Raw genomic sequence first — 15,256 nt, 5'->3', positions numbered from 1 at the left:
TCCACGGGCAGAGGCACCGCCCGGCACACAAACACCAGAGATGGGGGAGGGGGACGGGGAGGGGGAGATCCGGAAGTGGCTTTGGGGCATTCTCTTGAAAATCCAAGGGCAGCTTTGGTGCTCAGAGATTCAAACAGAAGACGATACAAAAACCAACCCATAAATATATATATATTATATATGTGTGTTATATATATATATAAAATTGCAAAATAAAAGCCCAAGAAACGAATCACCAATCTGCACATCAGTGGCTCAAAAAGTGTTAGCGCAGAGAAGGGCAAACCCATCCGTGGAGCTGCTGCGTGTGACCGGGGCTGGCATTTCCATAGCAGGAAGGGCATGTACATGGAACCCTATTGGAACCGTCACAACACGAGGGCAAGTTGACACACACAATGTATGTACATGGGAGACGATTGTCAGACACAGACATTTCACCAAAACCATCCACAGCTTTAGAGAACACCAGACCACCCACAGCTTCAGCGTACACCGCACTCTCTATCCAGACCCCACACCCCGGCCAGGCCAGCCCAGGCTCTCCCTGTCGCTTCTCCCGGGGGAGGGTGACCACTACGCCCACAGATCCGGGGAATTTAAAAGTGGAGCCGATCACCGAGATCAAACAATTGCTCACAAAGCAGGCCCAAGAGGCATGAGGTGGAGTTGAAATGTGGGGGTGGGATCCCCAAAATATATTTCCCTTTTTGTAAGGGCTTTGATGTATTTAAATGTGGCCCCTACATCCATGGTCCAACTGTGGTCCTCCTTCTGATCCACTTTGAAAGGGAAGACGTGGCCTTTGAGCTTCTAAACGTTATACAAGGTGATTTGCTGGAGGGGAGAACGGTTTAGGGTTCTTCTATTGTTACTCCCCACCACCACACCTAAGCCCTCTCGACATTTTCTTCACACGACTCAGAGACAAGGGACTTGCACACGACAGCTGGCCTCATCCTGACGCCGGGGAAACGGGTGAGCCAGGAGCCAGGAGCAACTACACGGGGACTTTTTCACACAGAGGCTCTGGCTCTGGCTGCCCCTGAACCCCTCCCTGTGTCAGTAACAGTGACCATTTCTCCTTCATCTTCAGGCCCCAATTTCTCAAAGCCATGACCCAACTTTTGGAAGCATCTAGACGGAAAATGGCACCAATCATCATTTTGACAAAACCTGACACCACTTAAGTATGAATCAATAAGAACCATTACCTCCGTATTTTTTTTCCAGCTGGGGGTTCTTTCTAACTGTGCCTAAAAAGAGAAGCCTGTCTCCATGACAATGATGAGTGGAGCTCTCTCCACTGAAGAATGACTCCCCACCCCACGCTGACTCCTGGCTGAGGGTGGCTTCTCACTGTGAGAGGCTCAAGAGGGTTGGGTGTGCCTTGGTGACAGGGCTCTACATGCGGGCTCTTATTTCTGGCGATATAGATATCTCCCATCCAAGTGGGTGTAGGCTGGTTAACAGGACATTTGGATATAAATGCTCTAAAGTGTATGCTTTTTGTATTGTAGCGTGAGTGGACCCGTGCAGATAGATAACCAAGGAGCACATTTTATTAGAGTCAGTTCAAGGCCTCTGACTTAATCTCATATTACATTATCCCTTCCGGGGTAGATGGGGGACACTGGCAGTAAGGTGTGCCAGCAGGTTTTGAGTTGTGAGGTGCCCTGTCGTTTTTGTGGGTGTGCAAGGCATGGCTTTATCTCTCCCTCATTTCTTCTCAGACTCTTTGAGTGCTGTTGTCTTAGACCAGCGACCCCTTCCACAGGGGTCGCCTAAGACCATCCTGCATATCAGATATTTACATTACGATTCATAACAGTAGCAACATTACAGTTATGAACTAGCAACGAAAATAATTTTATGGTTGGGTCACAGGACTGTATTTAAAGGGCCAGAAGGTTGAGAACCACTGTCTTAGACAATTTGCTTGGGCTCTATTTCCAAAGCCGGCTGCAGCTGTGCCAGCCAGCTCACGGGCTTCTGCTGGCCCACATGAAAGAAACAGGAGCCATGCGTTTTCTCACTTGTCCAATAGTCAGAAACTGAATACTCCCGGCCTGGAACGAGAACATAAACGTCACACTTGTGCGAAAGATGGCAGGCGTGTGGGCTATGTGTCCACCTATCCCTGCGCGTATCTGCCTGGAAAAGCCCACACTTCTTTTTCATCTTTCAGACTTTCGGAAGTGAACTGTGCTCTTAGGCAAACGGTTCTTTCAAATCCATGCAATCAGAGAAGTGGCTTTCTAGCAGTTTCCCCCGTGCTGACAAAAGTGGTAGCCATCTGTTATGACACTGACAGATGACAGCTGAGTGACTATATTGCCATATTCAGGAATGAGTGGCCCCTGACACAGGAAGCAGGCTTCCAGGCCCAGTATAAATGCACGTCAGTGGTATAAGGACAATGCTTTCCAATGGAGTTCATCCAAACACACCCAGTCCTTCAGAAGTAACATCTCCATTTGCAGAGGAACCCTGTTTTTGTACAGAGGGGTCGAGGAAGGTTACTCTTATCTGTGTGTAACCTGGCCGAAGTAGGACAGTTCCTTGGGCCACCTGCAGGCCAAGGGGCTCCTATGGGGCCCAGATCTGGGCTGTGGCTGTACCTTGGCTGCACTTTTTGCAGTTGGAGGAAAGGTCACAGGGTGTGGATGGTTCTCCCACAGCACTGCTGGGTGCCAGCCACCGAGCACGGAGAGTGGCTGGGACTACGCTTCTCTCTCTGTATCACCCCTCCCTCTGCCTCCCTCCCACTCTTGCCCATCTTTCCGTGGAAATAGCCTCAAACCCTCTCCACTTCCCATCTCAGCTGGCCACAGCACAGCAGACTGGTTCCATCATCTCATTCCTTTTCTGTGGCCTATCCCAGCTTGAAATGAGCTATTGCCTACCGATTCTGAGCTCTCTGTACATACATTTTCTCCAGACAGATTCTGGTCCAAGATTTCAGCCAGCTTTTAACTAGAGCCAAAGACAGCATCCCCACCTGTCACCCTAAAAGCCTCTGGTTCTGTTTGGACTGAACATCTGCTTCAACAGCATCCAGTGCACAGCCACAGGCCTGGAGCTAAGCACGCCACATCAATACAGACAGGGAAGAGCAACTCTACACAAGCCAAAATAGAACCGGAAACCGAGCTACTTATTTGAGTACTAGAGGCCTGGTGCACAAAATTCGTGCATGGGTATGGTCCCTAGGCCTGGTCGGCGATCAGGGCTGATCTGTGGGGTGACAGGAGGGGCAATTGGGGAGCCCCCGCTGGCACCCGCCTTGGCCGGCCTAGCACACTTGCTCAATGGCCCCACACCCCGCCGCTGCTGCCGGTCGCCTCTCTCTGTGGGAGGCGACCGGCCAGGCGATGGGGGTGGAGGGGCAGTGCCAACCTGCTTGCCGGCCAGCCCCACCCCCCAATCACCCTGCCACTTCTGCCGGTTGCCTCCCTCTGCAGGGCAACCAGTGGGATGATGGGGGGACCCCCCCTTGGGGACCCCCCCTGGCACCCACCTTGGCTGGCCTGGGGCCTGTGGGCTGGGGGTAGCTCCTGCATTGAGCGTCTGCCCCCTGGTGGTCAGTGTGCCTCATAGCGACATTCTTCAGTCGATTTGCATATTAGGCTTTTATTATATAGGATTTCCCTCTTTTTGTCAAAAATCTTTCTTAAGATGCCTTATCCAAATCATTTGTTGGAAATGAATTCTGTGCTGGAAGCTCACTTTTTGCTCTAAGGGAAAATGTAGTGTGAGGCAGGTCACCTAACATGGTTTAGTAGTGACACTCAGAAAGGCCTCCTTACAAGATTGTCCATGCCTCCAGCCCACTCCTCTTTAAGTCCATCCTCCACTCAGCCACCAAAGGTTTCCTAAAACCTGGGGCTGACCATGACTCTACCCTGATTAGAAGTCCTGAGTGGCTCCAAACCCCTTACATGATAGAGTCTGGTTCCTCCATACTTTCTACAAGTTTCTTTATGATTCGGTCCTGCCCACCTGTGAAACGAACACCCCATCTCTGCCTCCCACCTTACACCTAGTGCTCAGTGCACACATCATGGAGTCTTATGCTTCTGGGCCTTTACACGTGCTCTTCCCTCATCCTGGAATGGCCTGCCTAACCTTTTGTCCTCCTAGGAAATTCCTCTTTTTTTTGAAAATCTAACTCAACTATCATTCCTTTCAGGAAGGTTTCTCTGGTCCAGAGGACAATAAACCATTACTTCCTAATGCCACCTCTGCACCCTTGCCTGTTTGTAACTTGTCTATGTGCCTCCTTTACTTATGAGGTGCCCTCAGGCCTGGCCCATAACCCAAGCCCTTACATGTGTTTTTTTAATGTACAAGGAATGGACAAATGGATAAATATGAGGTGGACTCCTGGCATAAAGTCCAAGGACAATGCCCAAATTCCAACAAGCTCTGGCATAGTCATCTGAATGAGGCCTCCCTGTTGTAAAGGGAATAAAGAGAATTTGTTGAATGCAGAGTCAATCAACATATCTCTAAGCTACAACCACTCACACATAAAAAGCTGCATCAATGGTTGTGTCCACTCCACCCTTTTCTTAACATTGCTTGCCACTTATTATTCTAGTCACAATGATTGTTTTCTTTTAACGTCAGCATAATGCCTGACATTTAGTGGGTGCTTAACAAATATTGTGAAGGGACCAATGAATGAATGTGAAGTCTACTTTTATAAAGAAGGCATCAAAGGATTGGCGTTTAAAGGCATTTCCTATATCACAGACTTTTCTGAGGCATCAGTGCCCCTGATCATTGGGTTGTCCATCACAAGACCCAATCAGAAAGCAGAAAGGGGGAGGGGTACATGGGGGCTGGGGTAGCAGTTGGGAATCTGCATTGGAGAGACACAGCATTGGGTTTTCCTTAGTCTTATCAGTTTTCTTTTTTCTCAAGAAATAACCCAACTATGAATGGTATTTCCTGACCAACCAGAAGTCCCCTGCATCTCCTTTGTCAGAGGTCCACACTGGCCTGGCCACAGTCCACGTTAACCAGGAACTTAACGTGCACAGATGAGGGAGAACACGGGTAATTTCCTGTCTTCATTTCCCATACTGACATTATACAGTGGAGACCAGTCACAAAAATGGGGCCTGGACTAAAACCACACCCCCTGGGGATTAGAGAGTTTTTGATCACCACGGCTATTAAGAGCAAAGGCTCTGGACTCAGGCTGACTTGGATTTAAGTCCAGGCTCTGAATCTTTCTAGCCAAGCCACCTGGAACATGTCAATTTTCCTTTTGGGGGCTCAGTTTCCTTTCCCATAAAATGGGACTAATCTTACCCATATTATGTGAGGGTTAAAGGATGTAATGTATATAAAGCCTACACAGTGTCTCTATATACAGTAAGTGCTCAAACATGGAAAACTATGATTAAGAACTTTCAAAAATACTTTTACAACAATCAGGACAAAGAGGGAAAATATCCTTTGAAGACACTGTGCTTTAAAGAGAATGGATTGTCTATTTTTTTTTAGGAGCTAGCAATGCTCATTAATCAATACTCCATGGAAGAATATGAAAAGACAGTGTTAGCATTTAAAACAATAGCTGTGGCCATTACTAGGCCCCAGGATGGACATAGTGACAGGGCCAAGGACACCTAAGCCTCTCTGATTAATCCTGAAAGGTTCATCACCAGAGTGGCTGAGTTGGAATCCAAAGGACCCAAGGCCAAGGTGCCTAGGGTAAGATGCCAGTTCTAGTCCATGAACCAGTGCTTCTGAGTTTGAGGGAAAGTCAGGGGACCCCTCACTGCCAGGCAGAGTGAGGTGGGTAGAGCTGCATGTGTCATGCAAAGCTAGAAAGGGATAGTATTGTTTATCATCCTCATATAACCCAAAGCCAACCGAGGACCTACCTTCCCCCAAATGTCTGCCTTGAGCATGAGACAACTGTTTTCTAAGCTAAATTTGGTTTTACTGTGGAAGCTCCTGAGATACACAATTTGAATGGGTCAAGCTCCTGGCATCTTACACTGATTAATTATCTCCCATTCCATGGACAGCTTGGCTTGCCCTGTGTCTGCCAACTTTTACAACTCTTCCATCCATAATTCAGGAAGTTCCATGAAGAAAGCTCAAGGTTAGTGGTTGGGGAAGCACAAGCTAAGCCATCAGTCCTTGGGAACAAAGATTAACTTCTGGTGGAGGGGACAGGGCAATTTGTCTGGTTACTGTGAGCAGCAAGGCAGGGACCCTATGAAAAAGAGGAGAGAGATTTCTAAACATAGTGATAGCTCCGTCAGTAGGAGATTGGGTTCCCATGAGGAAAAGGACCTTGTTCAGGGGAAGCCTTGACCTGATTTTTAGTCTGAGCCTGTGAGAACTTGTGGCCCACTCTTGCCCTCTTGCCCGAGGTTCAGCTCAGTGGACAGCACCCTCACAAAGGCAGCCCACAACTAGGCAGTGTTGGGTAGTAGAAAGAGCACTGGACTGGAAGCCAGGAGACCTGAATTCTAGTGCAGGCTCTGCCACTAACTAGCTGTGTGACCTTGGAAAGTCACCTGATTCTCTGGGGCGATTGTAAATGAGGGGTTGGTCGGGCGATCTCTATGTTCCCCATCAGCGTGTGGTCCAGGGTCCTACTCTATCCCTCCTTGGCCCTGTGCTTCCAGGGGCGGAGATGGGAAGAAGGGAAGGTGGGAGAGAGGATGCAGATGGGAGCCCCAGGGTGCTATGAATCAGGACTCCACCTTCTCCTTCTTTTTGCTCTTTTTCAGGAAGGATGGGGTTCGGAATTTCTTTTTCTTCTTTGAGGGAGATTTGGAAGGTGAGCCCTCTGGGGACATGGGGCCGCTGGTGACCGACTCGGTTTTGTCCTTAGAGGTGTCAACTTCCGTGTCGGCATTGGTGGTCATCTGGCTCAAGCCTTTGCTGAGAATTTCCTCTGCGGTCTGCTCGTCCTCCCTCCCGTTGACCACCACCCCTTCTGGCTGCTTTGTTTCGGGCTCTGTGGTGGCTTTGCTTGTTTCTGTCTCCTTAGCACCTTCTGGAAAAAGATCAAAAGACATGACCCATAAGATGTCATTCAGGTGAGAGCTTCCACCTGGGGTTACCAGAACTTCTTCTAGGCAATTCTACAAAGTTAAGTCCAGAGCAGTGAAAGAGCAGGCTGATGTTGTAGGAGCAGAGGGTAGGCAGGGCTCTCATTCAAACCTGCACCCTTTCCACACTGCCTGGCCTGAGAACAAGCCCTTCGCAGGTCAGTGACTCTGGGCTCTTGTTGACAAATGCAAATAGGTAATGGTGTCCAAATATGGCCCAGTTAGGGGCCTTTCTAGGCACAGACAGAGGAAACAGACACAGGCAAGGGCAGAGGCTGTAGGAGCGGGGCGAGCAGTGTCCTGTACAACTCAGTGGAGACATCTAAGAATTGTAACTAAGAATTGCAGTTTCACCAGTAAATATATGGAAATTATATTTTTTCATACCATTTTATTTCCTACATGAGGGAGGAACGAACTTTTAGAAGAATGGAGAGTTGCCTTCTCTGTAGGCAGAGAGGGGAAGGCAGAAGGAGGATGGAATTCCTGAGTGACATGAACCCTGTGTTTCTAAGATAAGGATTGACCAAAAGGGGAAGAAGCTTGGTTGGCCCAGGCTAGCGGCCATTGCCCCAGTTCTTTAACCTGCCTGGAGGGAGCCTGTTAGGATTGGCACCATCTTCTAGGCTAGAACTGCCCAGACCCCATAAACAAAACCCTCCTGTGGCCCTTTCTCCACCCTCCCACTCTCACTCCACTCTGCTTCCACTGGGGCCCTGAAATACCTCAATGGGGAGGCAGGAGAGAAATACAAAACCATGGCAGGAGGGAAGTAGAGAATATAGGAGTCAAGAGCACTGGGGAACTCGGTAGTTATATAATGACTGGAAGTGGGCTGGACAGTAGGAATGGGAGCTGATGGCCAAGGTCTTTGCTACTAAAAGAGAGGCAGTTCTCAGAAGTTACCTGGCAGCAAACCAGCAGACACAACCTTCTCCCCACCCACTTTCCTCACTTCCCCTGCTATTCGGCCTTATCAATCTCTGGTCCCTTGACCCCTCTCTGTCACCCCGGCCTTGTCTCCCTCTGTCTATAAGGACCTTCTCTCTCTCCTGTGTCCCCAACCTTCACCCCATACAATGAATCAACTTGAGTGTTATCTTTTCCTTCAAGTCTTTCCTGATCCCTCCCTATTTCCAAGTAGAATTGATCACTTTCTCTTTTCTTCCCCCACTATATAAACTTCCACCATAGACACTGTACAACAACCACGCTTCCTTTTTTTATGCTTATCTCCCCCTCAAGACTGAAATAAATTAGGGCAAAGCTGTGTCTAAATTATCTATGTAACTAGCTCATAGAAGGTACTCAAAAAATGTGGAACCCATGAATGGTCAAATGCACGAGCTAACAAATGAATGTGTGAATAGTTTTATTCTAACCAAGCCAACACTGTACCTCATCTTCTTTCTTGTCTGCCCCAGCCTGAGCCGTCTAAGCTGATCTGGACCAAGCCATGTACACAAACAGCAGCCCTGAGTGCTGGCCTTTGTCTCCTGTACCTAGTCCCCTGCCCCTCCTCCTCCTCCTCCTGGGCTCATGTCCTCCCATGGTTCTGCAACTTCAATCCAGTTTCTTGCTAAAGTCCACTCTTTTGGATAACCCATTAGGACATGTTTCTCAAGCCTAACCCTCTCAGATGACTTTGATACTTGCCTTCTAGCTCCATGATCATAACTGTGGATAAGAGGGACACCTACTTTCTGTCCACGTGTGCTTTCCTTCCCTGGTGGATGGGTATCCTCACCCCAAAAGTGACCTTCATCCATGCCCTTCACCCATACCCACCTTACTGTCAACCTCACCTAAAGCCTCAGCCCCTGGTCTGTGTCTTGGGTTAGGAGGGTGGCACTCAAACTTCTCACTATCCAGAAAATGAGGCCACACCAAGTGCACCCATCAGGATCTCAGAGCTCCCAAACTATCAATTGTTTAGGGGAGGAACAGCAAATGAAAGGGGGGCTAGTGGAGGCACAGTGGGCCTTAGACTCCAAAATGAGGTCCCCAGTCCCTTGGCGACAAGGGACAGAGACCATTGGAGAGTTTGGGTGGCCAAGAGAAGGTGCAACAGGTCAGGGCTCCAGAAATAAGCACTTATTAGGCTCCATTAGGAAAGTATCAAAGACCAGCTCTGAGAGCCCAGACTCCTCCTCTGTTAACATCTCCAAAGAGTTAAGGCTGGAACTACACAGAGCTCTCAATTGGTCTTCAGTGAATTGAGGACCAGGCTGGGAAGAGGCCCAAGAAGGAGGGGCAGATAGGAGCTTGTCTTCTAAGATCCCCTAACAACAATCACTGGCTTTCTCTCTTGGGTGAGACACTTGGAGCTCTGGGTGTAGGGGACAGATGTGAGGGTGGGTGGAGTGCAGCAGAGGCTGAAAACTGAAGGCTCTGTCCAAGGATGGTGTCCCCAGGAAGCAGGGGATGGGAAAGGGGGATCCAGAGAGTGGGTAATTTGGAACAAGACTCAACTTGGAAGCCAAGGTCCACATCCAGATCCCTGTGAATACGGAGACAAAGGGCTGAAAAGCTTGCAGAGGATGGAGGAGAGGAAGAGGTGCTTCTATAGGGAGGTCCTGAGCGTGTTTGGACATTCCATCTCTCATTCCATTTCTCACCATCCCTCAGCTTCCAGATACTCATTGTCTCTTGATCTTCCTGTGTCTCTTCCAGGATGTTCACTTCCCCAGCTTTCTAACCACAACCCCTGGATAGCCCACTCTACTCCTGTCTGCCCGTCAAGTATACATCGTCCCAAGGTCTGGCTCAAGCCCCTCTTGACATTTGACAATGATCTTGCCCTCCTCTAAACCTACTGCAAATATATTCATTCTACACTTGCATGTCATTTATCTTTTTTTAAGAGCCCACACTTGGGTGTGGTCCCCTCCCACACTAAATCGGGGCTGGCCCTGTGGCTTGCCGTAACCAACAGAATGCAGAGAAAGTGCCACTGAATCAGCCTCACGCTGAAGACTTGAAAAAGCCTAGCAGCATCTGCTTTTATAAGTTGGGGAGCCCAGAGCCAACATGTATAAATTCTGACTACCCTGATGGAAACACATATGGCCTACAACCACATGGAGAGAGACAGAAAGTAGGTATGCATGCCCTGAGGGATGCTGAAGACAGAAGTCAAGCCAGGTGCTCTATGCATCCCTATAAGATAGTAGTCCCTAGAGTCATGCAGACTCTGGCCCATAACCCCAAAAGAGGCCATGGCTCCTTAGAGGTGCCCATGCATTCAGAACAGGGATATATGTACTCGTGAGGGCCAAAAGCACTCTACTACATGGAATGGCCAGGAGCTGACCCCACTGCCCATTCACGGTGGGGGCTTGTTTTTTCTGGGTGGCATGCTCTGTAAAAGTATCGGTGTGTGTTTTTGCATGTGTGTCCTATGTATGTATATCCTTCAGGGGAGTCTTGTTTATGCATAGGACATATGAAATTGGTCATGACTTTTATAGTCAGGAAACCTCCCAAAGGCAGGATTGTGAGTTGCAAAAAAAAAAAAAAAAAAAAAAAAAAAAAAAAAAGAGGGAGGGGGAATAGATTTCTTTTGAAAAAGTCCTCCCTCCCCCATTGCAAGTGTGGAGTGGGTTAGTAAGCAGCCTCTCTATACTTACTACAGAGACAAGTATTCAGAGTCGGAGGAAACTCCTTTGATGAAGGCACAAATGGGAAGAGAAAGGAAGACATTGTGGAGACAGGTTGACAACACCACGATGAGACACAACGAACACAAACAGCTGGGGGACATCCACTTGGGGCTCTGGCCTCAAGCAGATGGGTTTCCTCTGGCAACCCTGGGCCTGCACTTGGGCAGCAACTGGCCTCTACAGGGAGCTAAGGGGTTGGGGCATTCTAGCAGCGTCCACAATGTGGACATTCTACCCAGGAGGGAGCAGATTCCAGCAGGTCACCAAGCTGCCACTCCCTGCATGGTGGTCCAGCCCTCTGTGGTGAGGACTCTGGGGGTTCAGGGAAGAGTGTTCATGCCCAGGTGTGATTCTGGGAGCTCATTAAAGACACTTTTATAACCTAGGTGGTATGGACTGTAATACTATTACTATCTGTCATATATATTATTAATCATAACCACTTTTACTCTTTCGAAGTATTTTTCATTTACAACTTCCCTTACACATATAAGAACCTTAAAAAAGGGAAAGAGTGGCCCCATTTGACAGACAAGGAGACTGAGGCACAGAGATGACCTGATTTTCTAAAATTAGTAGTTGAATTATTGTTAGTTAGCATTGGAGTTGGGCCTAGAACTCACTTCTCTAAACTAGTAGCTAGTGAAGTGGTTCTCAACCTGGGCTACACGTTAGATTCACCGGGGGGATCTTAAAACCCCAGGCTTCCCTCCTTCCCACCCCCAAACTATTTAACTCAGAACCTACCGGTGGGACCCAGCAGGCATCAGGAATGTTAAAGTTCCCCAGAACCCCCATGATTCCCAAGTGCAGTAAAGGTGGAAAATGACCTCATCAGCCTCACCTGGGAGCTCCTTGAAAATGCAGTCTCAGGGCCCACCCCAATTTTGCTGCACCAGGATCTTCATTTTAACAAGATCCCTAGATGGTCCCGGGGCACATGAAAGTCTGAGCCCTGGGCTGGTGCACCTAGAAAGGCCCATCCGCCAGCCCAGTCTGAGTTAGAAGTGAGAAGGCTCTGAGTCGGTCGTGAACTTATTCATCATTGCTTAAACTGGAAGCTGTATGGTCACAGCTTGTGAACGGAACAAGCTTCAGTGAGTAACCCCTATTTCAGATTCCCTAGAAATGGCAGAGGGGAAAGCTTTTCTGGTTGGGGGGGGGGGGGGGAGGCGGGCAACACCTGTTGAAAGGCAGGTGCCTGTAGTATGCACGCCGGCCCCTCCTTCCACACAGATCCCTTTCTCCGCCTGTGGATGCCCCTTCCTCCCTCCTGGCTGCTCAGCTGACTCACCGTCTAAAGACTTGGAGGGAGAGACCACGGGGCTCTTTGTCTCCGACTTCACTGGACTCTGTGCTGGGGAAGCAGGTGCAGACTTTACAGGGGAACCAGGCTCCTCTGCAGTGGTTTCTTTCTCTCCTGAAAATACAGAAAACCACCTCAGGATAGGGGTCAAGCAGAGGAGAGATGGAGAGATAGATAGAGATAGAGATAGAGATAGAGATAGAGATAGAGATAGAGATAGAGAGAGAGTATTTTAAAAAATTGCTTTCTTCTACTTGGTCCTCATGTCTCTCGGCTGGAGTTAGCTGCTCTCCTAACCGTTTGTTATTTCTGCTACGTCCTGGGGGAGTCAGAGTCATGCTCTGCTTCCTCCATCAAAGCACATCCACCTATTGAATATGTTGCCCCTGGCGCAGACAGCGAGCTGCAGGAGAGTTCCCACCATGACTGGGTGGCATGCAGCGCATTTTTATTTACTGAATTTACAAGGTCAGTGCCCACAATGCCTAGGGATGGAAAGCACCATATTTTTCCACCTACTTTTTCAGGTGGCACATTAGAACTCTGAGCAAGCCAGCGAGGTCCTTCTGGTGCCTGCTTGGCGCCTGGGAAGATGTCTGACGCTGGGCGGGGAGGGAGACGGTGGAGGAAGACCCTGCCCTGAGGGAATGAAAGCTGAGCTGGTGGACAAAACCAAGACTTGAGTTCTGGGTCTCAGACCCCAAGTGCCCCTGAAGCAAAGAGAAGGGACAGCTCAGTGTGGGGGGTGGGGAGAGGCAGAGCGGGCTTCCTAGCAGGAGGGAGTTTGAGATGGAGCCTGAAGTGTAGATAACTTTGGATCAGGCTGGCCTGGAAGGGAAGCCATGCCAGGAAGGGACAAGGACATGAACAAGGGCATACAAACTATCATGAGAATGAATATCTACCTGGGAGTCAACAGAGAGAGCTGGGCTTAACTAAAGATTCTGAAATAAAGGAGTGAGAGAAAGACATAAAGAAGTCAGCTAGGGGAGCGTTTTGATTGCCTAAAACGTTTATGCCAGATCTGAAAGAGAATTAACTATTGCCACTGTTATAATGATCTATTATAGCCAACATTTATCTGGTGGTTATAGACCTACGCCATATCCACAGGCACTATTCTAAGCATTCTGCAAGGATTAACTCTCTCCACCCAGCTGAGAGGGTCGGATGAAATCCTGAAGACACCGTGCAACTGTTAGGCATTGAACAATGAGGGTCATTATTGTGATTAATAGTAACGCTAATAAGAATATTATTTGGTGATTGGGAAGGCAGATCGGGTTGAGGATATCATGAGAAGAGAGAGAAACAAGTGAGGATTAAAAATGAAACCAGAGGTTAGACTGAGCCCGGGGCCCTGCGGGGGTGGGGGGAGGCCTGGGTTCCAGGGCTGCCCGTTACTCTGCTCCCTCTCTGGGCTTCCCCAAGCTCTCCCCTCCCCTCCACCTGGAAGAGCCTGAAGCACTGGATTCTTTACCTTCCAGTTCTAGTTTCTTCCTCTCCACCTCTTTCTTGTATTCCTCCAGCTCCTGGTCAGTGAGTTGGCTGAAGGGGTTGGGCACCGTCTCTTCTGACTCATCTTTGGTGTCCGCGTCGCCCTTGGCCATCAGCTGGCTGTCTGTAGACTGAAAGTTAACCACAGAGTGTGTGTTGCTCTCTGAACGCCGGGGCCGGGGCCCGGGCCCGAGCTTCCTTTCAGACTCATGTGGCTGCCAGTGGCCTGGCTGGGGCCGCGTGGCATGCAGCTCCTTGGAAACAGCACAGGGCCTCAGGGCAGGGCTTGTGCACTCCTCCCTACAGCTACCTCACCCCAGACCCGGATTCTTTGCCGCTGCCTAGATGAATGCAGGGGATCCACCCTCTCCCCAGGAAATAAAATCAAAGGATGCTCCCAAGCAGAAGGAAGACACACCTTTATTGCAATCGTGCCTGTGGACGCTTGCAAGCCATCCCTATGCAAGTACAGTCAGCGGCCCAAAGCCAGTCAGCCAAATCCAGCAAGCAAAGCTTGGCTCAACCCGCTTCATGCCAGCTGTTCCCACCATGCCCCCCTCCCCCTCCCACCTCCACAAAGCAGCACAAGCTGCAGCACACAGCAGTGAAACACACAGCGGCTTCAGCGTTCTCGGTCCAAAGGGTTGGTCCTGTTTTGCACACAGTCATAAATAACAAGGGGACCAAGGTCCTGAATCTCGTATCTTCAACTGCCTTTACTGAGGTCCCTGTGGGGACATTGGCAAAAGCACCGTTTCACCACCTCTGGGGAGCCCCTTGCTCTGGGGCGCTCACCAGCTGGGTAAGCTTGTGTAAGCTTCAGGGACCCTTTGAACCCCAATAGCTCAGGACAGGTACTGAAGTTCAGGCTCCACACTCCTTTTTCCGAAGCCAGCACCCTCACCTTGGCCCTCGTGACTGCAGTGCTGTGACGCTGAGGAGGAACCAAAGCAAGGAAAGCCCAGGGGAGGGGAGCCCTGAGCAGCTGGCCGGCACGGCACCATGCACGTCAGGCCATCCTTCTCATGAGCTCCTTCCAACAGAGGGCAGCCCTGGCCAATCTTATGGAATCATGGGGCTCACAAGAGAGGCCAAGACAGGATTCCAAGAAGAGCGACTCCAAGGAGAGCACTTGGTATAAATGGTGGAGTTTTTCACAATTTTGCTCATTGTCTTGAACTCTCACCTCCCCCCAGTGTCATGCAATATTTCCATCCTCGACCCTGTGGCACATTTTGTGTTCCTCATCTTGGCTGGGGGCGGGGGGGGGAGTGGGGGTGGTGATGATATGATGACATAACCTTCACATTTTTGCCAATGGACACCCACCTTATGGGCTGCAGCCTGACCAGAAATCACTGCCTCACCTGTTCGCTCAGCAGAGAGGAATGATTCCTGTATTTCCCCCTTTCTTCCTGCCAAGGAAGATGCCATGCCCACCGCTAGTTTGCAACGAGCAGCAATTATTTCCAACATGAGCCAGAATTCTGACCTTGACCCCCTTTGCTAAGCACTAGACAAACACTGTTCTATCTCAAGCACAGAAACGACGACTTTATACTTTCTCACTCTATGTGGGTTTGTGTGCAACTACCTGCCCCCTCCCTTCTGTAGGAGCACTGGTCCTTATATACACGCCTCCCCTCTGAGAGCATCTGAGCATCGTCCCAAAGCTACAACCTCACGATGCCGTATCCATGCAGAGG

The 15,256-nt window shown here is 49.5% G+C and overlaps 1 protein-coding gene across 3 annotated transcripts in view; it reads right to left on the bottom strand.

Moving 5' to 3' along the window:
• Positions 1–1,148: 1,148 nt before the first annotated feature.
• The window catches only part of ADD2 (adducin 2), a 95,308-nt gene continuing 81,200 nt past the window's right edge, over positions 1,149–15,256 (bottom strand). For all 3 annotated transcript variants that reach the window (XM_036334199.1, XM_036334202.1, XM_036334201.1), the window contains 3 exons: positions 13,534–13,681; positions 12,042–12,167; positions 1,149–7,030 (listed from right to left, as the gene is read on the bottom strand). In XM_036334199.1, the coding sequence (XP_036190092.1) occupies positions 6,723–7,030; positions 12,042–12,167; positions 13,534–13,681 (582 nt within the window). In that variant the 3' untranslated portion in view covers positions 1,149–6,722. The remainder of the gene's footprint in view (positions 7,031–12,041; positions 12,168–13,533; positions 13,682–15,256) is intronic.

This window comes from Myotis myotis, unplaced genomic scaffold (genome assembly GCF_014108235.1).
Source record: "Myotis myotis isolate mMyoMyo1 unplaced genomic scaffold, mMyoMyo1.p scaffold_m19_p_14, whole genome shotgun sequence".
Classification (NCBI taxonomy): domain Eukaryota; kingdom Metazoa; phylum Chordata; class Mammalia; order Chiroptera; family Vespertilionidae; genus Myotis; species Myotis myotis.
This window is presented reverse-complemented; position numbering and strand designations above follow the sequence as displayed.